Source organism: Orussus abietinus, unplaced genomic scaffold (genome assembly GCF_000612105.2).
Source record: "Orussus abietinus isolate OABI.00-Male unplaced genomic scaffold, Oabi_2.0 scaffold14, whole genome shotgun sequence".
Classification (NCBI taxonomy): Eukaryota; Metazoa; Arthropoda; class Insecta; order Hymenoptera; family Orussidae; genus Orussus; species Orussus abietinus.
The window spans coordinates 2,022,266-2,049,886 of record NW_019395994.1 but is presented as its reverse complement, the minus strand read 5'-3'; the positions used below and the strand labels follow the sequence as shown (position 1 = coordinate 2,049,886).

Genomic DNA, 27,621 nt, shown 5'->3' with positions numbered 1-27,621 from the left:
TTAAGTAAAAAATATTTCCAGTTTAAGCGAATCGGGAAGGTTGAAGCTAGATAATGGAGCAGAATTTACTATCTGGGATAGATTTTTTATATATCCGGTTGACGTTCGCTCATGTGTCAAAAAAAAAGAGAATGAGGAACTGTTTACCCCAGAGGACTAAATAATTAAATACGATTGATAGATCAAACGAATTTACTTAATTGATGATACATTTGCATGAGTTGCCTTGTTTAAATATGTTGAATAAGGAGGCTTTCCTGTATTGCTTTTTCCTGTAATTTGCAAGTTAACCCTTTGCACTCGGCGTCGTCTCATCTAGACTTACGAGATGTCCCCTCAGAAGAGACAACCAAGTGCAAAGGGTTAATATTAAAATAAATGGTAACAGATGAGAAATATATTCCAGTGGCGAGATGAGGTGACTTTTCATGGTTTAGTTAAAAATCATTGTACGGATCGAGCAAGTAATCTGGATACGTGTGTTCAACCTATTCGAACGAGGCAACTCACCCAAGTGCGATTGAACTTACCTAAGTTCGTTTGATCGATCAATCACGGTTAATCATAAAACCATTACGAAATGCCGGTGACGCGTCGAGAGTTGCGAATCATGATTAGCGGTAAGATTTTTGCAGACGTACTTCTTTCGTCCCAAGAAGCCAAGATTGTGCCATTCGGAAGAGTGCATAATGCGGAAAAAGGTGTGAGTCGTTTAATTATATTGTAGGAAAAAAAATTATTAAATTGGCCGCTTCACTTGAACCAGAAGGAAGTGTCAGGAACTCTAATTACGCACCTCCGCGAATATTATTTTTTCCACACAAGTGGATGAATTACAGCTCTGTTGTTCGCGTCACTCGTTATCGGTCGGATGAGTGTTTCTGGAATGCGAGGAAATACATTTTGGAGATGCGCAGCGTCGAGTAACATACGTCTCTTTTATTGCCGATATGATAATTTGCAAAGCAATTACCGAACAAACTGCTGTGCAGTGTAGGGAAGAGCCGTGTTGATTTTTAATTAAAAATTATTCGATAACGCGTGTTTGGGATGACGCTTTAATTAAATCTTCAATTTATTCAGAAGTGCAGGAACACATTACGGACTGGGATGTTTATGAAATAAGTACGACAATAGAATGATTCGCAACTATTTGCATGTACTTCCCCGCACTGGATACGTTATCAATTAGATGTACCGCACCGAATACATTATCAAGACGCACTAAATTCACGTTATCAATTTTTATGTCTGATCAAACTGCGGATATTCCAATCCTTGTTAACACTATCGTAGATATAGTTTATACAGCAGATATAGTTTATTTATATGAGATGGTCAAAATGGTCATTTCCTTGTATACTTTTTCTATATAAACAATATATTTTGACATACATTTAACACATATATTTCTATGTGGGTCATAATGGAAACACTATTTTTTATTTAAATTACGAATAATCATACCAATATGTATCTATAGCTGTAGTAAATAACTTAACTCGTGTTTAAATGTTCTTTCATCTTCTTTCCTGTATTCGTTTGAAAAATGGGTATTTTTAATACCCTCAATGGGTATGAGTCTCCTTAACCCATTTGCATCATAACGAAGTATGAGGAAGAGGGTCCTTATCACCAAATTTCAGGTTGAATGATAGTGACCAGTAAAATTGAGCGTATATATACGCTCCGGCGATAGTGACCAGGAAAACTGAGCGTATATATACACTAATGATGCAAATGGGTTAATATAAATACCTAGTATAATACCTAATATAAATACTAAAAAAAATACCTAGATACCTAGATGCTCGTAAGAGGGGCTTGGAGCAAGTGTCGAGTCCTCGTGGCCCTCGCGATGCGCATAGTTAAGACACACCACACACGCTCACTCTCGAGTTGGCGACGTACTGACGCACTTACGCACTGACGCCCTGGCTCCGGTGCATACGGAAACGCGCATCCCACATAGAAGCGCGAAGGGGCCTCGCTCCGGAGATGCAAGAAAAGGTTCTTGCATATTTACACGTACCGTGGGTATATCACGCGGAATAGACTAGGCGGAGAAAATGGAACGCAGGGCGAAATGTGGGTTAAGTGGGAAGCGGCAGAACGTGTAAAGAAGGCGAGAAGCCGCGGCGAAGTCGATCCGAGGAGCGAACCTCTTCCGGGTCCCTCTAAGCTCTCTTCCTCGACAAGCGATCCTTTGTGGAGGAAAAGGTCCTTGGTCTCTCCTGCCGCGAGATCCCGATTTCAGAGAAAATGCGTCTACAGGTGTTTGGTGACTCTATTGTTGTCCCGTTAGCTTCAAATCTCCGGCAATCGAGGTTTTATTAATTTCTTCCCCTAGGCAAGGAATTTCATATCCCCGTTAAGGTGAAGTGAAACACGTCGAGGAACTAGATCGACGTCGATAACAAAAGATTTTTCTAAATGCCTACGTTGCCGACGTTCATTTTTATATCGACAGCTCTGTCGAATTATATTGGGTATTGTACCAAATGGCACACTCCACCTGTCGTTTTCGTACAATAATTAGAAAGATATCGAAGTAAAAATCCAGAAATCCTGTGGATTCATGCTTTCTGGGGCTCTAATTGACTGCAGAGGACACCATGCTCCATCTATGATTTCCGGGTCAACTAAATTTTCACTCCGAGACCTCGTATTACCATCGTTTTAATATAGAACCGCATAAAACAATTTCTTTTACCTTTATCCCGTGCAAATGCGGGTTTCTTGATTACCAAAGTATTCTAAATTGTCGTAAAATTGTCCTGACCCTTTCGATTCTCATATCAAAGCCTTCGATAATTGTATATTGATGGAAATATGAGAGTTCGATGCCATTTTGGTTCTGGTCTGGGCTGAATTACACAATTTTTTTTTTAAATCCAAATTTTGTATGTGTCAGGACAATTCTTAGATGATCAGGAGTGACGTGTCAAAGTTTCGGACAGTTCGGTCTAATGCCCTTAAAAAAAAGTGTTGTATTCGAATCGACTGATTTGAGGGGGGTTTCACTTCACCTTAAGTGTTGAACGAGCAGACATTTTAGAAATTATTAATGCTCGTTCAATTTTGCAATCTAGTCGGGGCACGTAGGCTGAGATATGTTCCGTTGAATTTCGAATGGTTTTGTTGGTTTAACCATAGAGTATGATTACTGTAAACATTCAAGTGTTTGGTTGGGGCATTTAATAAGAATATCTGTTCTTTTAAGTGAAATATTTTCTAAAATTAACAAAAGGGTCTAATATCTTTCAATTGATTGAGGCAAAAGAGCTCGGCTCAGTGAATTCGGCTTAGCTGCAACATTTTGTGGAATGAATTAAATACTGTCGATCAAACTATTTTGCGCAATGAATGAACTTTTTTTGCGGGCAGTTGGCGTGGTTGAGGTCTTTCATGACTGATTTCGTTTGCTGGGTTAGTGTTTTCAAATTTAGTTTCGGAGTGGATAGATTTGCTGCACGCCATCTGATGGAATCCCGTTAGGGAGGCGGTTTAAAAGGTAGAAACTTGAGTTGATCGAACGGCTACGCGTCCAGTTCGTTTGCACGTATGTGACGTAACGTACGTATACACTTTCTGGCTTCTTTGAACAGATTCTGTGTACTTATGCTCGGCTGGCCGTGCGAAGAGCATGTCGCCGTTCGTTCAACTAAAATGTCTCTCTTGTAAACGGCTACGGACTAATCGGATTTCTCTCGATATCACGCAGTTCTGTTAATCCCCGTATGCTAAACATTATTTAAAAATCTAGTGCATCACGTTGAAGTACCGTATTCTTGGTATGGATGATATCTATATATCTCGTGCTTAAGAAATTAAAATTTGACATGAATCTATTATTTCTTACGAAAAGTTTATAATAATCGGGTTACTCTCAATGCCATGCAGTTCTGTTAATCCCCGTATGCTAAACATTATTTAAAAATTTAGTGCATCACGTTGAAGTACCGTATTCTTGGTATGGATGATATCTATATATCTCGTGCTTAAGAAATTAAAATTTGACATGAATCTACTATTTCTTACGAAAAGTTTACAATAATCGGGTTACTCTCAATGTCATGAAGTTCTGTTAATCCCCGTATGCTAAACATTATTTAAAAATCTAGTGCATCACGTCGAAGTACAGTACTCTTGATATGAACGACGGCGATATATCTTGTGTTTCAAAAATTTAAATTTGACATGAATCTACTATTTCTTACGAAAAGTTTACAATAATCGGGTTACTCTCAATGTCATGCAGTTCTGTTAATCCCCGTGTGCTAAACATTATTTAAAAATGTACTGCATCACGTCTAAGTACAGTACTCTTGATATGAACGACGGCGATATATCTTGTGTTTCAAAAATTAAAATTTGATATGAATGTACTACTATTTACGAAAAGTTTGCAATAATCGGATTTCTCTCGATATCACACAGTTCTGATAATCCCCGTATGCTAAACATTATTTAAAAATCTAGTGCATCACGTCGAAGTACCGTACTCTTGGTTTGGACGATATCTATATATCTCGTGCTTAAAAAATTTAAATTTGACATGAATGTACTACTACTTTCGAAAAGTTTACAATAGTTCATTATAATGAAATAACACAACGTGCCGAGCATTTCTCTTTCTTTGAACAAAGACCCGATCGTGTGGAGAATCACTGGACGTGTCATTTGACAAAAATGTCAACTTCGTAATTGATCACGTTTTCGATGCAAATCCTCTGCAGAGTCACGCCGTTATTCACCTTATCATAAAAAAGTGTGATAAAATATCAAGAAAGGTATTTTAAAAAAAGTACTTTTAAAAGGTAGGAAGATCCTGGCTCTAAGTATAAATCTTACCAGTTATTTTTTTCGGATGTTTGGTCACTTCATAAGTCGAAATCGAATCGGTCTTTGGGTCTGAAATTTTGATCTTCGAGATTTTCCGTTTTTGTTGGTTCAATCATCGAATATGGTTATTACATGGCCGGTAAAATATTCGATTGATAAAATTGTTTGGTTAATAACTTTTGGTTGATTACATCAAATGTCGTACATGTCACCTTTATATTTTACCGTACTCCACGTAATTCTCCCCTATCATACACAATCTCTTCGTATCCTCTCTCTGGTGTTTTAAATGCATAGATGGGGGTAGAATTAGTTAGATAGTCATCTTCTTTACAGTTTCTATTGTTCTTGCGAGCTGAACTCCATCTTAGATAAAATGCGCGTACTGTTAAGAGTTTCTCACACACGGCCAATGCACCGAACCTACACTTTCCGGCTTCCTTGACACGTCGTCGTTCGTTGAAGTAAAACGTCCACCTCATAAGTGACCAGAGCTTAATTGGATTCCTTTCTAGATCAGCTAACATCGTTGCTTACCTTGCCGCAAACGGTGCTTCAAAAATGTCTAACAATTTTATCTCGGAGCGTTGTTATTTTCCCTGAAAACGTCTGCAGTACTCGACACCGGAATGATTGATTTTTTTTTCTTTTTTCTTAAAGCTAGGTTTTCATCCATTTAAGCTGCTCGCCCTAATGAAATTCTTGGATAAGCAATTCGTTTTTTGAAATTACACTTTTCCGCCTCGTCGGAAAGAGCCTCGGGTGATCCCATGGAGAGACGTTGGACGTGCCGACGCTCATTCAACAAAAATCCACCTCACAAACGACCGAGTGCTAATAGGATTCCATTACGGAATACGTAATACCGTTACTCACCTAACCGTGGAAAAACATTTAACGGAAATGCTCGAAAAGTCCTAGTGAAAAATCAGTTTTACAGAAGGAAAATTTCTCATATCGCGGTAGTACACGTAAGTCCTCATGTTATGACAGGATGCCGCATCGAAAAATGGGAAATATCTTCTCTTCTCTCTTACGGTATATTACTATTTACAATTGTTTCCTTTGTGTATTGGCATTGACACAATTTGCGCAAACGTCTTCCTTATCGTTAATGAGTTTCTCGTCTAATTAGACATGTAAGAAGTCAATTAGCGACCGTGCCTCGTCTTCCGCTTAGGCGAAGTTGACATTAAAGTTGCTGCCCGTCATTCCAACTTTTTTCTCTACAGCTAATTACTATTTATGTTCATCTCTGCGTGTTATCATCGTTATGCCTAAAACAAGCGGCATCGAACGTGTGGGGGCATTTCGCGAAGGAATAAAATTAAGAGTAATTAATAAGATGGAGCGATAACGGAGGGAAGGTCCTGTTCTTGAGATCATCATCTCGGAATACCGTCAAGGTGTTTGCTCGGCCTCGCGTTGCTAGACGAGGAGCACTTCTCGTGTCTCCGCGTTCGATTTTTGGCTCATGGTCACAGACCGTTAAGACCGTTAATTAACTCTCGTGGGCCTTTTTCTTTCCCTTTCAGCCATGACTCTGGAGGAGTCCCGTCGGTCCCAGCGGCCGTACCGGTACGGTATGGTGCTCCTCTGCGTCGGGGCCCTTATCAACTGGCTGGGACTTGCCGAGAACTACGTGGAGCCTGTACGGTACATCGGAGTGGCCTGCATAGTCGCAGGAGCTATCCTGATCTGTGCAGCGATGTGTTGCTGGTTGCACACGCCGCCAACCAGGCCGAGCACGCAGACCGAACAGAGGAGCCATCCCATCACTGCCCAAGTAAGTCACCATTCGGACCGGACGGTATTTCTCGTATTAAGGTGATACGAAAGGATCATTATATATGTATCAGAAGTTCTTCCTTCTACACGGGCCTTTGATAGCCCAGCCGTTACGCTCACCGCTCGTATCAAGTAGTCTCTCGGGTTCGAATCCTGCTCAGGAGAGATTTTTCGGTGTCTAAGACAGGGCCTGCCTGATAGCCTTACCGACGACTCCACGCAGGCAGAATCGGGACGAAACCCAACAACAATGGGTACACACCATCTCCACAACCTAAACACAAAGTACTTTTTCTGATCTGGATCATACTTACATTCCTATAGGGGACAACGAATCACGCACTGAGAAAAAGTATTCATTGAACCAGAGAAACATTCTGTTAATGGAAGAAATAGAAATTTTACTCAAACAGAAATAAATTGTCGCAATTCTGAAGAAACGTTGCATCCAATGTGTTCCCGTTTATTTCAGTATGTATATAAAACGTTGAAATATTTATAAAAATGTTTTCCAAACTGAGTGCACCGAATCATTTGAAACTTTAGCACGTGATTATGGAGGCCCTAAGGAAGAACGTGGTGCTCGTGAAATTTCACTTTTTGACGAAAAATTCGTATTTAGCTCGGACAAGAATCAAGGAGACATTTTTTATTTCGAATAATGAAACTTCACGAGCTTCGCGTTCTTCCTTAGAGCCTCCATAATTACGTGGTAATGTTTTAGATAATTCGCTGCTCCCATTTTGGAGAACAGTTTTATAAATATTTTAACGTTTCATATATGTAGGTTGCACCTGAAAGAGAAGCGAGTCTTCCGTCTAGCAACGCAAGGTCAGTGAGAAAGGATTCAAGACGATTTATTTTTGCTGTCGTTGCTAGATTCTGAACAGGTGTCTGATGAAACTGCAGTGATGGCAAGGAGATGTTTTTCAAAGGTGTGAAAGTCACTTTCTATGCAGCAGAGAACTCCTTTTCGCAACATTATAAAGTCTGAAATTTATATTTAACGTTTCTTTAATTAGAAGAGTTTCCTTGAGTTACACACTTTTGTAAATATCAGTGTTTTATATTAATTTTGCGTATTAATCTTTAATAATAAGAATAGGGCATTGATAACCTCGCGTGGTGGGAAACTCAGTTTCGAACCCTTTTAATACTTTTATTAATAAGAGCAGCTATAATCGCCTGTCACAAATAAATTTTTAGTTACGAAGGGCGACTTTAGTTGCTAAACTTACGTCGGTATTTGACGTTAAAATAAAAATGTCGGTACTGGAAGCACGCTTCTCGCGTATTAATATTTAATAATAAGAATAGGGCATTGATAACCTCGCGTGGTGGGAAACTCAGTTTCGAACCCTTTTAATACTTTTATTAATAACAGCAGCTATAGTCGCCTATCACAAATAAGTCTTTAGTTATGAAGGGCGATTTTAGTTGTTAAACTCACGCCGGTACTTTACGTTAAAATAAAAATATCGGTACTGGAAGCACGCTTTTCGTCCGGTCTTTCTCAGTTAACATGGTTAATGATGACGTACTTAAAGATCATACAGAATGGTACCTAGAAGATGGTATAGACCCCACAACATTTTTCGCTGACAACGAACGGATTGATTGGGAAATTTCGTTTTTGAAAATATTATAGTCCCTGCATATTCGGAGTTAGGAAGTATGAAGTAAATTGCGAAGGCGAGGAATCAGGACTAGACACCAAAAGGGTGGCAAACTTAAAGTAGGAACGTTTTTAAATCGATCCGGGTCAACCCCCTATTACAAGCCACGTAAATACCTCGTAATCGACTTACACCAAAGGGGGCAGTGTAGGTGTGTCACCTGCATTAGAATGCCGCGGGTTCGCAAAGTTCGCCTTATCGCGGCCCGACAAGGAAAAACGAGTTCGCACGTACGCTTTATCGCGATGTGTTACATTTTTTTGCCATAAGCCGAAGGAAAACCACGTACTTCCCTTCTGAGGAAAAGGTGCACGTAGTCACTTTGCACGATACAGTGATGCCTCGGTTGAATGATAATTATACATTCATGTTAAGATAAAAAAATGGCTTATCATATAATGAGGAACGAAGCGCAGTTTTTCATTCGAAGTTGATTTCTTTGGATGGAGTTTGTTAAATGTGAGCGATGAAGTAGTCGAAATATTTGAAACTATGGACAAAAATTATTTCCTGCGAAAAAAGGAATTCTTAACATTTTAAAAGGTGTCTTGACACCTTTGGTAGAAATAGTGTTAATCATTTCGCCTGGAAAATGGCAGTTCCGTGTAATATGGACGGGCTTAGTTGAGAAACACTGCTGCACTCCCCTGAATGTAGGCTCGCGCATGCGCAGGGCTGTCGTCGGACATGTCGACTGACCTTATCCGCGACTGTGTAGGGCGAGCTATAAGGATGTTAACCCGGAAGCGCGTATCATTCTATATTTATTACGGATAGTCCATAGATATCTGCAGCAACTCTCTCTCTCTTTAGCGTGCAAGTTATTTTTAAATGGCCGACAAATGAACCTATGTTCGCCATTTACGTCCGAGCGAGGGACCGACTACTTTTGCTTTCCATGCTTATTGAATGGGAACTACTATTGGGTTGATGCATAAGTCATTGCGCATTTTTTCAAATATAAAAATACGCGCAGAAATTAAATGTCTTAACATAACGTTATGTGTTATTTTAAAGAGAAATTTTTGCTCCACAAGACAGTGTTTTAATATTTTTGTTAGATTTAATTTTTGTGAATTTTCCGGCAATTAAAATGGAGGGTCAAGTGGACAAAAATGAGCACTTTCGACACTTTCTTTTGATCGAGTTTAATCGCGGCTCAAATACTTCCAAATCTAACAAAAATATTAAAACACTGTCTTGTAGAGCAAAAATTTCTCCTTGAAATAACATATAACATTATGTTAAAATATTTAATTTCTACGCGCATTTTTATATTTGAAAAAATGCGCAATGACTTATGCATCAATTCAATACTTTGCTTTCCATGCTTATTGTCTCGTGGAAGTATTGCTATTAATAGATGCAGCGGATAATTTAATAGAATCGAATGCTTTTTTTTTTTAATCTAATGTAGGAGGTATTTGAATGACATGTGTTTACTGTTGACAATTTTCCTATATTTCGTAGATCTCGCAGCCTGGGATGGTGGCTCATTATAAGACGGAAACTCGAATACTCTTGTATATTGATTATCGAACACATACACATGTACAGTTAAATGTATTCTGAGAAGAGCACGTGTCGTACATTTATTAACATTGGTACTGATGTCTTTTCTCATCTTCTTGTCTGGTTAAATATTTTAAATGCTCTTGTATGAATTCTCACGCAGGAATGGCGTTCGAAATGAAGTACACATTTGTCTAGTTTTCATTTTAGGCACCACTATTTGTGGATTTAATATACATTCATATTCGAAGATATTCGAGATATCGGAATATTTTTAACGGCGTACATTACTTACCCATTCTTAAATATGTTACGTATTATCGTAATAAATGCTCTTGCGCAAGTTTGGCCGTCATAATTTCGTGTAGATACAAGGGGCGCAATACGTTATTGCAAAATACCTTTTTTTACAACTAAGGTGAGAAGTCGGTGCGAAATGAGATACCGACCGATCGCATTACGTCGGCGCGGCGCAAGATACCGACGATAATAATTCGCAGGGCGATAATTCGCCACTTAACCACGAGACATCGCGAGACTCACCATGCCAGCTCGTTTCGTCGAAGGAGCTGGAAATAACCATTCGGAAAGTCCAAATTTTATCATCAATTCGCGCAACTTTGCGGGTACACAAAAGTTTGGAGCCCGCGATACCGGCCAAGTTTACTCGTTCGATTCCACGGGCTGGAAAGTAATTTTCCTCGAGGGTCTTTCCGGACGATCGAACCTCGAGGAGATGGCGAAATCAGATGCTTTCACTATAACTTTTTTCATAATTAACGGATCCTTTTCTCTCTAATTAAAAAAGTAAAAAAAATTACTTCTCAAAGTAAGGGACGTTTATTAGCTCAGACGTCGCTGGTGGGACCCGCTGTTCATAAGACATTTAATATAAATTATTAGGTCATTTCAAAAGTTTCGGCGTCCTTATAAATAAACTTTGAAGTAGCGTCACAAGTAGAGCACCGAAAGTTAACGATACAATCGCCGTCTGTACCCCTTTTGATCTAGAAATCCACTTGTCGTTTATGAAAAAATTCATTCCGATAAACTCGAATTCTTCAGCGAAAATGGTTGCCAGAAGACAACAGAAGTTTTGGAACGATCTTATTCCGTAGGCGAACTATATTTAAGGTTAATACCAGAAATTATTTGGATGTCCAATGTCATTTGGTTTCGATATTCAAGGATAAGGTGCTTGGGAATATAAGCTGTCCTTTTTAAGCACCGATAGTTAACGATACAATCACCGTCTATACCCCTTTTGATCCAGAAATCCACTTGTCGTTTATGAAAAAATTCATTCCGACAAACTCGAATTCTTCAGCGAAAATGGTTGCCAGAAGACAACAGAAGTTTTGGAACGATCTTATTCCGTAGGCGAACTATATTTAAGGCTAATACCAGAAATTATTTGGATGTCCAATGTCATTTGGTTTCGATATTCAAGGATAAGGTGCTTGGGAATATAGGCTGTCCTTCTTAAGATTTCTTTTTTAAACTCGAATAACTTCGTTACCTTTTAAACAATTGGATGAAAATATGGGATATTGACGTTATGAGACTTTATCCCGAAGAAATGACATTATTCTGGGATCATTTTGAGACTGACAATTTTTCCTGGAGAGGGCATGACGCGTAGCTGAAAAATGTGGCATCATGATGTCTAAATCGAGTCATATTTTCAATAGCATAGCTTGTGACGTCACAGGGCTATGTCCAATATTTTATCAAAATTGTTTAAGAAATGAAGTTATTCGAGTATAAAGGAAGGAATCTTAAAATGGACACGCCGTATTCGTGATACCTACTTCATTTTGTACCGTCATTTCTCGTGTACTTTCGTAATCGTGCATTAATAGGGTGCGAGCGAGAATAGTACCGGCGCAGGAAAAACGTTTCCTTTTTTCTTTTCCTTCCGGGACCAATGCTGAATCACGACCCGATCTCGTTTTTGCAGATCGACGATCCAATTCACGTAATCTCGATAGCTGAAACGTCATCCTGCGGCGCCAGGCAAAAACCGCCCGACTACGAGGCTGTGGCAGATGCACCGCCGAGCTATGACGACGCCATTAAACTGAATCCCGCCCAATTTACGAGGGCGGCTTACGACAATATAGCGTCGATATCTCCGGTGGATCATCCGGTTCCTGGAACGGCGCAGGCGAGTCGGATATCCGGGGAATCCGCGTCCACGTTACCTCCTCCTTATGCAAGGTACTGTATACTCTCCAGCATTGTTCACTCATTCATCGCTTATTCGATGCCCTGGCGATACATTTTTTTTTTAAGGGGGTGCAACGCGACGAGTTTCTGAAAAATGTGATTTTTGCAGTTTAACACTTTGATTGCCACGCGCATTTTATTTGACAGCTATGTCACCTGAATATCGGTGACGCGGCTGTCAACGTGTTAAAAAGAAAAGGGAAAAATAAATAACCTCCTCCTTACGTAAGGTACTGTAGGCTTTCCGGCATTGTTTACTCATTCTTTGCTTATTCGATGCCCTGGCGATCCATTTTTTTCCTTTAAGGGGGTGCGACGCGACGAGTTTCTGAAAAATGTGATTTTTGCAGTTTAACACTTTGATTGCCACGCGCATTTTATTTGACAGCTATGTCACCCGAATATGGGTGACGCGGCAGTCAACGCGTTAAAAAGAAGAGGGAAAAATAAATAACTTCCTCCTCATGTAAGGTACTGTAGGCTCTCCGGCATGGTTCATTCATTCATAGCTTATTCGATGCCCTGGCGATCCATTTTTTTTCTTTAAGGGGGTGCAACGCGACGAGTTTCTGAAAATGTGATTTTTGCAGTTTAAAAAGAAAAGGGAAAAATAAATAACCTCCTCCTTATGCAAGGTACTGTAGGCTTTCCGGCATTGTTTACTCATTCTTCGCTTATTTGATGCCCTGGCGATTCATTTTTTTCCTTTAACTCTTTGAGGCACGGTGGTATTAAAAGTGTCCCACGTTTTTACTACGTGAATATGCACGGTGGTTTAAAAAGAAATAAAATTTCTGTGCAACATGGGCCTATTTATTTTCTAAACTTCCGTGCCTCAATGGATTAAGTGGGTGCGACACGGCGAGTTTCTGAAAATGTGACTTTTGCAGTTTAAAAAGAAAAGGGAAAAATAAATAACCCTTGTTGCGAGGGGCGTCGATTACAGGCCCATTTTTTGAGGCGGGACAGATAACGAAGGATTCCTCATTTCCATATGACGTACATGAAATGTTTTAAAAATGTTGGTTGTCATGGAAATGAGATGTGATCAAAAGAGAAATTTCAATTATTGACAAAAATGTTGTATAACCATGTCTGTAACAAACAAAGCTTTAATTAACAATTCGTAAAACTCCTGCGTACTAGCCTTGATAATATAAAAAGTAAGATCTTGTGAAAGTTTGAAGTGAATCGGGTAAATATTGTAAACCATTTGAGGGAAACGTGTTTAAAGATTTTTATTCATTTGGTTTATTGAATACATAAAAATTGCAATTTATCTTTAACCTAAATTTATTAAACTATGAGAATTTTCGATTCAAACTAGTGGGATTTTGTTTTTAGAACCACAAGCCGTGAATTAAACTTATAAAAGAAAATCCGACTTTTTCAGACTTCCACCGTGGCGTAACTCTTTAATTTAAAACACCTTCTCTCGTAACTCTGATATTAGTCTTTGCGCAATATATTCTAATTTTTTTGCCTGGAAGAGGGTGAGTCATTTCGTTTTGAAGGAATAATTGTGTATTCCGAGTTTCACTCCGTCAATCGTTGGAGCAGAAAGTGTTAAGGCCGAACGCCTATTTTACTCGATAAATGTCGGTGATAATTAAAGTATTGTAGGGTAATTCGGTTCCTAAAATAGCTAATGCGGGTTGTACATTCAGGGAATTCGTGTTCGTGTTATCATCGCGTTACGTAAAGTACGGTCAAATTTTCGACACGTAGCATTTAAGCAAATTCGTTTGACTTTCAGTTGAAATCACTTTTTGGAAGTGCAAGCTTGCAATATTGTCAGAACGGTTCCTCGAACGTTTAGTTATAATTTTCTTGGGATAAGTCAGGTGGAATCACTTGTCGTTGCATAGTAACCGAGTAGCCCCAGTATCGTACTGTTAGTCTTCATCGTAATCGTCACTGGAGGAATGTTAATTGTAAAAGTCGCATAATCTCAAGAGGGACAGACGATACTTTCAATAGATCTTTTATATCACGTGTCTTTTTACGAGATAATTCGCAGCGCCAACCTCAACATCTTCGACAGATTATTCCTTTCCGGGAACAGACTCGGATATCCGGGGTGTTCATATCCACGTTATCATTACTCTACAGGTACAGTCAAATGTCCAGGAATGCATACTGCCATTGTTTTCAATGGCTTTGTTCCTCGAGTCGATATTTATATGTACAGGGTGAGTCATATGAAAGGTCCCAATCGGTGAGATTTAGTTCATGAGGAAATAGGCCCATTCTTTGATGAACTGCAAGTGGCAATCGGTAGTACTACTTTTCTCCACTGGTAAAACCATGTGTAATGATAGACTGTTAAATTTGTAAGCATAGCATTGCTTCTCACATGTATATAAAGCTGGAATTTCCACTTTAGCACAATTCAATAAAATTTGTTGCAAAATTTATTGCTAATTCATTGCTATTTTATTGCACAAGAAGATAATTTTTTGCTCTTATACTTTTCCGAAAAATAGTGCCGATGTCAGCTTTATATAAAGCTAGCACTGCCACAATGAAAAATAATTATTAAGTCAATGTTCATTCTTGTGCAATAAAGTAGCAATAAATTAGCAATAAATTTTGCAACAAATTTTATTGAATTGTGCTAAAGTGGCAATTCCAGCTTTATACACATGCTTCTCACTCTCACCCATATCCCTTCTTATGTCTTATCTTCAATTAAGGTGAAGTGAAACTCGCCTCAATTTAGTCAATTAAAATAAGACACACTATAGGCAATTTTAGCATAGGAGCATTTCAAGAATGTTCTGATGCTTTTAAAATTTGGATTTCCAGAAAAATATTCTAGCGTTTAGTCTAAACTAGAACCAAAATGACGTTGTGCCTCCATATTTCGATCATTTTACAATTTTTAAAGACTCTGAGTAACGACCGTGTCAAAATCATCGTACAATAAATTAAAGCACTCAAGTAATCGAGAAACGTGCATTTGAACGCGATTAAAGGAAAAAAGAGGTACTTCGGAGATTTTTTACTAAAATGAAGGTAACGTGAACAGTGCACGAGTTTTCGGATACAAAATTTAATTGACACGGAATGCAAGGGATGGCATGACCAACATATCAAAAATCATTAATCCGGGGGTGTTCTTAAGTTTTATTTGTTTTATTATTTCTTTATAAATATTGACCTGGACCAATATATGGAGTATGGCATTCTGTACGATACTCAATGTAATATGACTCAGCTGTCAATATAAATTTAACTATTCGTAGTTCTCGTTCTGCTTGGTTGGAGAGTCCGGTCTTACACATAGTATTACGTAGAAGGATTTATTTTTATCGATAACGATTATGTCCCTACGGGTTTCACTAAGTTCCATCGATTTTGGAACTTTCACAGGACCCATCCTGTACATACATATATATTTTCTTTTTTCACAATATACGGGATAATTCATTTATCATCGCTAGGAATAATCGAAGGCTTCCGATATCACTCCGTTAATCAATCTAGCGGAAAGTCTTTCTGATAAAAATGGCGCGGTCTCAAGGGAGAAACACGATACGCGCGATAGGTCCTTCACACCGCGTGTTCTTTACAGGATAAATCGTGGCAACCTTCGATTTTATTTTTCTTTTTTTCCATCTTTCCACGGAACTCAATTTCCTCACTTCTACGTGAGTTGGGTAGATCGATGCGAATTCAATAACTGTTGATTAAGCGTCCCGTCGTTGCGACGCAACTCTCCCTAGGTGACTACGGTTAAAGGTTGTTACATGAAGTCGCAAGGGATATTGGTTTACCTCAAAATCAACATATTAACTGGGTCACTTATGGAATATGTCGGCCGAGGCGGTGTCGTCACTCGGCGTGGGAGGACCCATGGGACGGTTAAAAATAGCGATATTGCGGAAATAAACGCCATTTGTCGATTGCACGCAACGCTATATTCCATATCGTCGTTTTACTTCACTACGTATTTCGGGAAAGTTCACCTTTAATCCATTTTGCTATCTATAATCAGAAAATAACGATCCCTTAAGGCGTTATATATGTACATATTTATGTTGACGTTATATATAAATTATATATAAAATGTCAAAATATTGATATAACTTTTCTTCAAACTGGGTGCACCGAATCATTTGAAACTTTACCACGGGATTATGAATGTCCCAAGGAAGAACGTGGTACTCATGAAATTTCAATCCCGATAAACAATTTTTTTTTATTTATCCCAGATTAGAACCAACAATACATACATATTTTTTAATGAAATTTCAAGAGCATCACGTTCTTCTTTAGGGCCTCCATAATCACGCATTAAAGTTTCGAATAATTCGGTGCATCCACTTTGGAGAACAGTTTTGTAAATATTTTATCCTTTCATATACATAAAACCCCTTCATATCACCTTAAGTACACGTGATTTATATAGTATCGCGTTTCTAAACTAGTCCAGTAAAAGTAGGTTTCTTGTGTGATGGCTAAACAACTAATCATGTAAATAATGTGCAAAGTTAACAATTAGCAGTATGACGCACAGAAAGTGTTACATGTTTCCGTATCTATACAGTATGACGCCCATTCCGTGACCTGTACAGTTCTACTTTCCGTGTTACTGGCCACGGATAGCTTAGAACCCTTTGAATAAATTATGAAATCTGGGAAAGTTAAAGAAATTTTGAAACTTTCATCCTTTCGAAATCCTCGGAGATCTTGCAGTTGGACATGTACACTGAGAAGAAAATGTCTGATACAAAGAAAGTGTTCTCTTTAAATAATGCTCATTCGGATCAAGTAATAGTGTAGGTAAAAGGAAAATGTAATTATCTCAAAGAAATATTTGTTTTCTATTCAAAAAATAATATTAGATAACAATAGTTAATATTCTGCGAATTTCTCCAAAACTATAACGCGTTTAATTGCAACGAATAATTTGACGAAATGTTTTATTAGATCTATTGAAAGAAATGGTTTCTTAGGTAGGAAAATATATTTTATTTTATTGAGCCGAGAAAAAGAGTGTCTGAATAAAATACATTTTTTTTTCCTTCAAGGAAATTATTTCTTCGAGTGGAGTTAAAGAAATGAAACATACAGTTTCGATTTCTTACTTTAGTAGTAGTGTAGACTGTATTTATTTCATATTATGGTACAATTTATTTTAAGGGGATGTGAAAGTAGCATCTGAGGGGTCAATCATTCATGAAACCTTACTGGGTGTACCGAATTGTATCAAACTGTACAACGTGAATATGGAGGCTATAAGGAAGGTCCCTACACCCATAAAATTTCATTTTTTGTCAAACATTTTGAAGATGTATGCAAACAAATTAAAAAAAAATTCAATTTTTATGTCAGGACTTTTCTTATAATCTCCGTATTCAAGAAGGCCCTAAACTAGGTCCTGAAACTCATGCAGTTTCATTATCCATCAAACATTTATTTACTTATCATGGACTAGAACCAACATGGCGTGGTCCGGGCACGTTTTCGATGTTTTACTCTTCTTGGAGGCTTAGAATCGAAAAATGAAGAGTTTCAGGACCTAGCTCGAACAATTTAGAATACCGTATAAATGGAATATTACAGAGTCAGGTGGGAAAATATGGTAAATACTTTCACCAACGATTGCAAGAGAATGCTGGCTTGTCCTGCGGCTAACACATGCTTTTAGAGTAACAATTTAGTTGTAACTAAACGTCACAGATGGCGACGTTGGTTGGTCAAGATATAAACAGTCATGAATTCATGGTATTTCGGCAGTTTTACATCGATCTTATTATCATTACTTTCCCGAAATGACATACAGAACCCTTCAGTGAGTATAATTCTCAACGTAGACTGTAAAAGACTTCGACATAAATATAAACGTCGGGAATGGGCCGCGTCAGCTTATGTTACAACTTGAGTATTCAAAACGACATTACCACCAAAAAGAGTATAGATAAATTTTACTTTATCGACGTCGATTAAATTTCTTAGCGCCTTTCATATGTGCCCATAATTATGAAAGTGGTCTAAGTCATATATTTTTTGTATCGAAATTACATTGAATTAATTTAGTTTGAAATAATGTGGCGTGAAATAACTGATAAACTAATTTTTTTTTTTTTTCAATTTTGACTTAGACCACTTTCATAATTATGGGCACATATCCTCTTAAGGTGTCCATCAGATACTGCCGGCCAACACAGGCGCTGTAAAGCGCCACCCACGTAAACTCGGTCAGTGGGAGAAGTAACACGGTGTGTGCTCTTTGCAGGTGAAATCGACACTGTCGAGTGATTCGAGACTTGTCAAAGGAAGAGGACGACGACGCAGGGTCGGGATCGGACGCCGGGTCGAGCAGTCGTGGAGTCATCGTTGGGAGACCGGAACAGCCTGGTCGTTTTCGCCGTGATCACTTCTGGACAGCCGTGCAGATCTCTTTCGAGGAATCGAGTCGATCCAGGCTGGGGCACCAGCGAGAAACCTCGCCGGCAGTCCGAGGATACGCGTTCCTTGCTTTCGAGGACACGAACAGTAGAAGTGTGCTCGAGTGGTCATCCAGTCGAGTGAACAGGAGATTCCCGAAGAGGCAAATCCGTTTCGAGGTTGACCCGGGAGTTGCGCGAGTACGAGAAAGGAGGGCAGGATCCCGGAATTGACCGGCTTCAAGAGAAGACTCGGTGTTGATGAAGAGTAGAACTGTTTCGGGGACGAAAGAGCCAAATTGTTGGATGGAAACGTATCGGTTGTGCTCTTTTGGCTCTCGTAATGCGGCACTCGTTCCTATGGTATACGCTTAACTTTACACTCCCTTCACGAGACACCTCGAAGGAGTGTTCACCTTCGATCTGTCGGAATGTATTTAAATGTCGATGTAAACTAGGGCGAGTCGCGCGAGCGTTAAGATATACGACGAATACCGCTGTATTTGTCTAAGATTTTTGTACGAGTCTTAGGTCCAAAGGAGACATCGAATAAAGTAGTTGGAAGGATTCGTCGTAGGAATTTGTTCTCTTTTCTGAGAGGTCGATCGAGAGTCGAGGTGGCGATTTTTCTCGGATCGACGTGGCTGACCGTGGGTAGATATGCGATTCGACTGAACTATCGACGATGCATGTGAATTTATTTGATTCAAGTAACATCCTGGTGACGATAGATTTTATTTCATGAATTTCGGCTCGTTCGATTTGCCCTGTATTATATCTTTTCTTAGGGCCGATGTTTTGACGACTCCGGTGGTAAATGTTGGGACGACTTTTGTAGAAAGTGTGAAGAAGGGTCGCTGCGAATTTGGTTGGTAGTTGATTAGAGAGAAGAGTTGATTCTCTGTTTATGTAGAGTTTATAGACGAGACCGAGCACGGAAAGTGAAATTAAATGGTTAGAATGGATTGCAGTTTTCTTCAGTGTCTTAATCCTGCGGTTATTCTTGTAGGATGCACCGTCGGTAACTGCGTTGCATTCGACGAGAATGAAATTGATCGTTAACTTAGAGAAAGGAGGAGAAGATGGCAGCAGTAGGTTGTTACCGACAGTTGGAGCTTCCAGTCGGTAATGCTCGATTCGATTAGCCGTGCAGGTGCAGATGTTTTATTGGGCAGCGTTACTTTAGAAACTGACGATAAGATGCCATCAAGGGTCTTGCGATAACGTTCCCGACCTAAAGCGATTAAAGTTTTTAATTTAACCGCAGAATAAAAACTTCTGCACTGACCTGACCTTAAGCCGCATTTAATTACCGCCGCAGTGCCTTAAGATGCCGCCGCAATGATCGATCGATTAAAATTTTAGAGAGCTAGAGTAAAGAAAACGAATCAAGATTATTTAACATGAAATTTGTAAGTCAACATCCATTCGTCCCTTAAAGGTGACGTGAAACCCCCTTCAAATCAGTCGATTCGAATACAACACTTTTTTTTAAGGGTATTAAACCGAGCTGTCCGAAAATTTGACACATCACTCCTGATCATCTAAGAATTGTCCTGACACATTCAAAATTTGGACAAAAATGGCGTCGAGCTCTCATATTTCGATCAATATACAATTATCGAAAGCTCTGATATGAGAATCGAAAGAGTCAGGACAATTTTACGACAATTTGGAACACTCTGGTAGTCGATAAACTTGCATTTGAACGGGATAAAGGCAAAAAAAGTGTTGTATGCGCTTCTATGTTAAAAGTTTGGTAATACGAGGTCTCGGAGTGAAAATTTAATTGACCTGGAAATCGCAGATGGCGCAGGGGGTCCCTCTGCAGTCAATTAGGGCCCCAGAAAGCATGAATCCAGAGGATTTCTGGAGTTTTACTTCGATTTCTTAATAATTATTGTACGAAAACAACAGGTGGAGTATGCCACTTAGTACAATACCAAGTACAATTCGACACAGCTGTCAATATGAAAACCAACGTCAGCAACGTAGGCATTTCGAAAAATCTTCTTTATCGACGTTGATCAAGTTCCTCGACGTGTTTCACATCACCTTCAAAGAAGTCATTACCTCGGAATGACAAGCCGCGGTGGCAAGTTGCAACTAAAAAAATGATTACTCTTTCCTCACCACGGTCATAACTAGTCGGCATACGATCCCCGTAAGTCCGATTTCTAATTTACCTTACAAAATGTCTAAATTAAACAACCATTCGTTCAGAATGTTTCCCAATAATGTCAGAAAATTCTTCATCAAACGTCCACGAAAGCCAAGTACCAAAAGGAGGAAAGTCCTTGGCTTCGCAAGGGTAGTTTCGGAAGTACCAGGAATGTGCCAGCGTAGGGATGTTTCGAGGCAACTCGTCGAGGATAGAAGAAGGGTGTGCAATCGCGACTCGCCCCCTTCGTTCTCGCAATGAGAAAAACGGAGCATCCAGGACGGTCGAGAGTCCATCGGGAGGTCCTCGAGGTAGGGTGGACGACGGGCGATCCAAGGCGCCCCTGGTGGATTCGATAAAAAGCTCGGCGTTCGAGGACACTCCGTCTATTTTCCTCGGGACTCCGGAGCCCTTTGAGGTAGCTTCGCCGGCTTTACGGAGGCTTACCGGCACGCTTAGCTCCGGTCTTTCGCGAGGCTCCGTCTTTTTGCTTTCGATATCTAGAGCAAAGCCAGCATGGCCGGACACCGGCGTTCTATTTGATTGGCTCCGGGTGCTCCCGGCACTGCGGGACACCTCCAGTCAGCATTCTCCGTTACCGGATTCCCGGTATATCTATTGGTTTCCGTTCACGATCCGCCAAGCGCAACTTTCCAGGACCCCGATGACGCCCAACTCCTGGGGGATCTTTGAAATCTCTTCGATCTCGTCGCCAGTTTAGGCAGACGGCTGAGGAGATTTATCAGGGATGGTAGGTATTTTCAAAATGGCGGATGCATCATTTTGAAGGTGAAGTGAAACCCACCTCAAACCAGTCGATTCGAGGAAGACGCTTTTTTTAAAGGATGCTTCACTGGTTGACATTTTAGCACACCATTCGTGAGCACCTAAGGAATATCCGAGTCGATTCGAATACAACATTTTTTTTTAAGGGTAATAGACCAAACTGTCCGGAACTTTGACACATCTCTCCTGATCGTCTAGGAATTGTCCTGACACATTCAAAATTTCGATTTTTTAAAAAAATGTTTTCACTCCGCCCAGACCAGAACCTAAATGGCGTCGAGCTCTCATATTTCGATCAATATACAATTATCGAATGCTCTGATATGAGAATCGAAAGGGTCAGGACAATTTTACGACAATTTAGAACCCTCTGGTAGTCGATAAACTCGCATTTGAACGGGATAAAGGCAAAAAAAGTGTTGTACGCGCTTCTATGTTAAAAGTTTGGTAATACGACGTCTCGGAGTGAAAATTTAATTGACCTGGAAATCACAGATGGCGCAGGGGGTCCCTCTGCAGTCAATTAGGGCCCCAGAAAGCATGAATCCACAGGCTTTCTGGAGTTTTACTTCGATTTCTTTATAATTATTGTAGGAAAACGACAGGTGGAGTATGCCATTTGGTACCATACCCAATATAATTCGACATAGCTGTCAATATAAAAACCAACGTCGGCAACGTAGGTATTTAGAAAAATCTTCTTTATCGACGTCGATCAAGTTCCTCGACGTGTTTCACTTAACCTTAAGGCATATTCATGTCAAAATGCAACCTCCCGATATCATTTCCAGATAAAGCTCCGAGCCAAGCGCCCTGGCCGATCGACCCCAGAATCGCAGACATCTCGTCGTGCGCTTTATCTCAGCGCCCGGGTTTTGCTCGTGTTTCGACTTCCCGTTATTTGTTATTGCCCCGGAACTGGCCGTGTAATGAAATATACGAAAGATCCTCGCGACGGCCACCGAGGGCGGCGCTACCGTCGGCGTCGGCGTCGCCCAACCTCTGGCCCGAATTCCGCGGATTCGGAGCGGCAGCGTCGTGGTGATTCATAAGGCGATCCCGTGCCCGGGAAATATTGCGATCCCGCGCGCCGTTAACGATGCGCCGCGTCTCTTTCGATTCCCACACCCCCGGGTCGCAACCCCCGCGGCTGCGGTCCTCGGCCCGCGGGGAGGAGACGGAAGAACGCGGAACGACCGCTCGTAAATCACGGGAAATACAATTTTACAGATTCCCGCGACCGAGCGGGTTGCAATTAACCGGGAAAGGACTCTCCAGCGAGGATTCTCCCGGGCGCAGGATATACCACCGCGGTTGCGGACGAAAGCAAGAATTCTCGGGGGACGAGAGTAGTTTCGGCTCTGCTTTTTCTATTTCTACCTACTTCGCGATCTCGGGATTTGCCATCGTGGGGGGTAAGAGATTAAGAAACTCGGCAGAGTTGCGCGATAAATGTATGTATAGGCGCGAAACACTAATTTAGACGTTTATTATGTATTTTTGGCGAGAGCGCTCACTTCTCCCACTGTCTTCTCACGTGGGTTTATTCCCCGAATTACGCATTCGCTGTATGAAAGAACGAGATCCCTACCACTTCCGGTCTAGTAATATTGCCAAGTAAAGGTACGTACTTTGTAAATCGAGAATTGTTGAGAGGGAGTGGGTTATAGGCAGGAAAGGTGGGATATTTTTTAAATATGTACCACATTCGTGTTTACATGTACTATGATTAGAAGTTCAACAATATCATTTTCTTATCATGTCATGTAAGCCTGAATTATTTAACAGTTTTCAATGTTTAATAATGAATATAACCTCGCAATAACAAAAGCTAACCTGTATGTACATGCTAGTAAATTCTCTTTCTTCTAACGAAAATGGGTGATTAATAGGAGATTATTTTTTATTAACACATTCGCGACCGGCAAATTCTTTCCGTATCAAATACTGAGTACCGGGGAAAATAATGAAATTCTAAAACTGGTTGCCGCAAACTTGTATCGTGTATCGTTATGGACATGATTCACGTCAGCGGTCCCGAATGTGTTAATACGTCGCTGAACAGTTCAATATTCTCAGAGTGATAGGTCTTTCTTCGCACGTTATTTGTTCTCCCCATCACTCGATTGAGAGCTATTCGAAAAAGAAAAGAAAAAAAAACCAACTCTGATTGACCGAGAAATTAATTGACGATGGACTTGGTTGAATGTTATCAATCGAAATGACGGGATATGATCGAAAATATAATTTCATCCGATTTCCAAGTCATAATTCCTGATCGACGTTCCGTTAAAAGATCACGTGGGAACAAACAAGGTAGTATTGCCGGAGGACGCGGACGAGGAATCCAATTTAATAGCAGTTTTCTCGTATAAGAGCGACCGAGAGCCGGGATTTCTCGAGCCGAGAATACCGCTGCTGTCTCTGTCTCTGCCCTCTTCACATCTCCCGTCCTATAAATTCATCAGCTTCAAACGGACCGCGTCTCCCGAAGCGAGGCGAAACACCCGCGAGGGGAACGAGCGATCGAAACCCGACACTTTTATGTCGCATATTTCAAATCTTCGTATAATAAGGCACTCAGATTCAGAAAGCCTCTTCCGCAATAATTATTTCTACTCGCAAGCTGTTCTAGGTACAATTTTCACGTGGCGACCGAGTCTTACAATTTTCGTCACATGATCCACATTTGGAAACTCTGGTTGATTTTCTTTCTCAATCACCTCATTAGTGAGCCGCGTTCATGTAGGGTAGGTATGACGTGTAAGTTCCTATGCCATGAAAGAGGCTCGACTCGGAACATGAAATGTTTGTTCCTTTTTTACAGTTAATTATTATTTACGTTCATCTTTGCTCGACAGTATCTAGATCATTTGCGCAGACGTTATCGTTAGCTTTGGTGCGGTTATTCTCTGGGCGATTTATTGAAATTTAAAGTGACGTAAAAATAATGCAACCAGAAAATAAAAATAATCACGCCCGAAACAATCGGTACCGAATGTGCAATTATTTTTCGCGAACGAATAATAAAGAATAAATATTAATATCTAATAATTCTCTTGAACTTATCAGGAGTCTTACTTTCAACGCAAGTGGCGAATTTTAGTTTCAATTCTTTTTTTTTCCTCCGACAGTCACCGGAAGCCAAGTGGCTCGGATAAATTGATTGGCAAACCGGGCGGGAATAATTCGGCGAAATGGGGAGTTAATTTCGCGAGGTTCCCGTTTTTGTGCCTCCTTGGAGGGGTCGCTTCGCGCCTCGTCCGGGCTGCGGGAAGCGTCGTCAATAAAGCGCAATAATTAAAGTTTAATTCACCTCACAATCCCGCGGGGAGGGCGGACGGGGGGTGGGGCGATTGCGCCGGGCGTAATTGAGGCATTATTTTCCGATTAAACGCAGAATAGGAAGGAATGCCGGCAGGTAGCCACGCCGTGATGGGATTTAAATTCGCGCGTGCTGCGACATCTGTCGCTGGGTTCCATTAAATGTCGTTTGCCGACGACGTTCGACTCTCTTCCGAGGGCCGCTAGGGGCAGAAAAGGAGAGAGAGAAGGACGGAGCGATGCGGAGCCTGGGGCGATAGACGAAGAGGGCGGAGGAAGACCGAACGGACGCTCGCGAAGATCCTGGAAATTAGTGGCATTCGATAAGAAACCCTTAAACCTTTAAAAAGAGAGGGCTAATCTTCTTTCCTCCGCCCTCTTCGGAGACTTTTCTCGCCTTCCGAGAGTCGCAGGGTTTTTCTCTCCAGGAAAAGACGCGGTAGAGGCACCGTCAGAGAGATAGTCTCGTTAACGCGTCTTGTTAAGACTTTCCTCGGCGTATGTACGAACTTTTCATACCTTTCCCGACTTATTCCGTACTACCTTCGGACGTTTCTTTGTTTTTTGTCCGAAGCACGGTCCCAAGATCCCTTCGGAATATGGCCTTCCTTCGTATCTCCGCGAAAGAAGGGAGGAAATGAGGACATTCTAGCAGTTCATTGCGACGTTCTGTATTCTTGTACAACTGGACGAGACGAAGGTTTAGGAAATTTGTCCATCATCGAGCCAAACGTAAGCTTCGGATCGAGGAATCTCGTCGTCGCCGAGGAACGGCGCGAATAAATGCCGCGTGGAGGTAAAGAGGTCCTTCCCAGGCGACGAGGAAATTTTCGAGACTCGGGAACATGCCTCCAGGCATTGCGGAAGAAAAAATGGCGGAGGCGCCGCGGGCACGGACGGACCCGGAGAAATTGGCAAAGTATTAAGGATATTTTCGGTCGATTGCGGGGCGATTCGTTTATTTTCCAAAAGGGATTCCCTCGGGAAGGGCGAGCTCATTCTTTTTCCTTGCGGCGGGATTCCTGGCGGCGCGGAGGACAGAAATCAAATCGAAGTCCCCGCAAGTCGGGGCTCCGGGGCGCCCCGGAATAAAGAGGGCGGAACGGACGATGCGCGACCGCGCGGCGAAATATAAAATACAATTGAACCGTTCCGACGCGCATAAGATATTCCATATTGTTTCATTTCATTCGCGGCGCTCGCCGTGGGCGGAGATCCAACGAGCCTTGGCCCGCGGAGTTGTAAAGCAGAGGCGCCCCGGCTGTATCTGGCGAACCAATTCACCATGAAATACGTTAGAGGGCCCGAAGCCCGCCTTTAGCCCCGACCGCCCGACGACGCGCTCGTAAGTCTTTTATTCTGGAAACAATTATTCATCTTTATGCAGCCGCTTTGGGTTACGGAGGTGGTCTAGCAGTTTTGTCCTCCCGCGGTCCTGCGGATGGTTTCTGTCTTACCGACCGAGTGCCCCTTCCGCGCTTCCCGCTTCGTTGGCGACTCGTCGGATGGCGCTAGCGGTCACGTTTCGGTTGCGCCAGAATCCGTTACACGTTTCGCATTTCGGATTGTACACGAAGTGTTATTAGATTTAGACAGGGTTGGGTAATTTCGCGTTTTTCGAGATTTTTCACGTATATTACGCAAACCAAGTAAATAGTTTACCGTAGAACATTGTAGAAAACCAGTAAATTACGTTTCGAATATGAAGAATGCCGTGGATAGACGGTATACGGCATCCGCTAGGTTATAAACGTTTTTTAGAGCACATGTAAATACGTAACAGTTTGTAAGGAATTTATTTGGTTATTAAATATAATTATAATATAATTATAATTACTTACGTTAAACATTCTTTCGACTTAACACTATTTAACATCAAATTTTTAATTGGATTTGTTATTTTCTATTTAGAAGTAGAAGGGCGTAATGTGCTTTGCACTCTCATAGAAAACTAAGGACGTATTATACGTTGTGATATACACGGGGAAAAACATGTACATTACATAGCGTATTATACCTACCCAACCCTGGATTAAAATAAAGAATCTCGGTAGAGTTTCAAGCCAAAGACATTTGAGCGATATTTAGTTTACACGATCACTTGGTGCGCGTACTAAAGGCGATTATTGTAATCTTAACCATTTTGGGACAAAACGGGTAGGCGGTTGCAGTAACCGGCGGAACAAAGGAAGAGTTACTTCACCATTTAGTCAAGGTAATTACAAGGAATGAGTTGTTTTGTTGTGCTTATCATAATCTCTTTATATACCTTTTTCTTTCACCAAGTTATTCTGGTTGCCATAGCCTCCTGGGAAGGTTATCCCAATTGCGATTGCAGTAACCAGCGGAACATAGGAAGGGCTACTTCACCATTTAGTCAAGGTAAGAAATGAGTTTTATTGTGCTTATTGTAACCTATTTATATACTTTTTCCTTATACCAAGTTATTCTGGTTGCCATATCCTCCTGGGAAGGTTATCCCAATAGTGGTTTTCCTTACTATTCTTTTCTTCTGTGTGGTACATTATACACCCGAAAAGAAACGGACCATGTTATACCAAGGTGATAGATCATCGTTTATTCTAAGAATTTGATACAAAGTACGCCTTGAGTACGTGTACCAAGTGGTCGGTGTAAACTAAGCTTAGGATTCACCAGGAAGCGAACGTTCTCTGCGACGCGTCATTTCCTGTGCGTTTTTTATATTCTTCGATACTACCAGCAGAGTCCTCGCCATGCCATACGAGAAGGTCCTTCACCTGCAGATCAATCGTATGTTGAAAACCTTAACAATATTCGTACATGGGATTGACCTCTTCACCTGCAATATCGTGTGAGAGACGTGGTATATATCAATCTGGCCAAACGAGAACAAAACGTGTGAGAGACGTGGTATGCCAATCGG

General features: G+C 40.8%; 1 protein-coding gene across 2 annotated transcripts in view; it reads left to right on the top strand.

The window, feature by feature from the left end:
* LOC105698328 overlaps positions 1-19,410 on the top strand; it is a 37,593-nt gene extending 18,183 nt beyond the window's left edge. The window contains exons 3-5 of one of the 2 annotated variants that reach the window (XM_012422503.1): positions 6,381-6,631; positions 11,782-12,041; positions 18,295-19,410. In XM_012422503.1, coding sequence (XP_012277926.1) covers positions 6,383-6,631; positions 11,782-12,041; positions 18,295-18,298 — 513 coding nt within the window. In that variant the 5' untranslated portion in view covers positions 6,381-6,382 and the 3' untranslated portion in view covers positions 18,299-19,410. Of the gene's footprint in view, positions 1-6,380; positions 6,632-11,781; positions 14,413-18,294 lie in introns of those variants that run through there. The other variant, XM_023434086.1, reaches the window with a different exon arrangement.
* Positions 19,411-27,621: the final 8,211 nt, after the last annotated feature.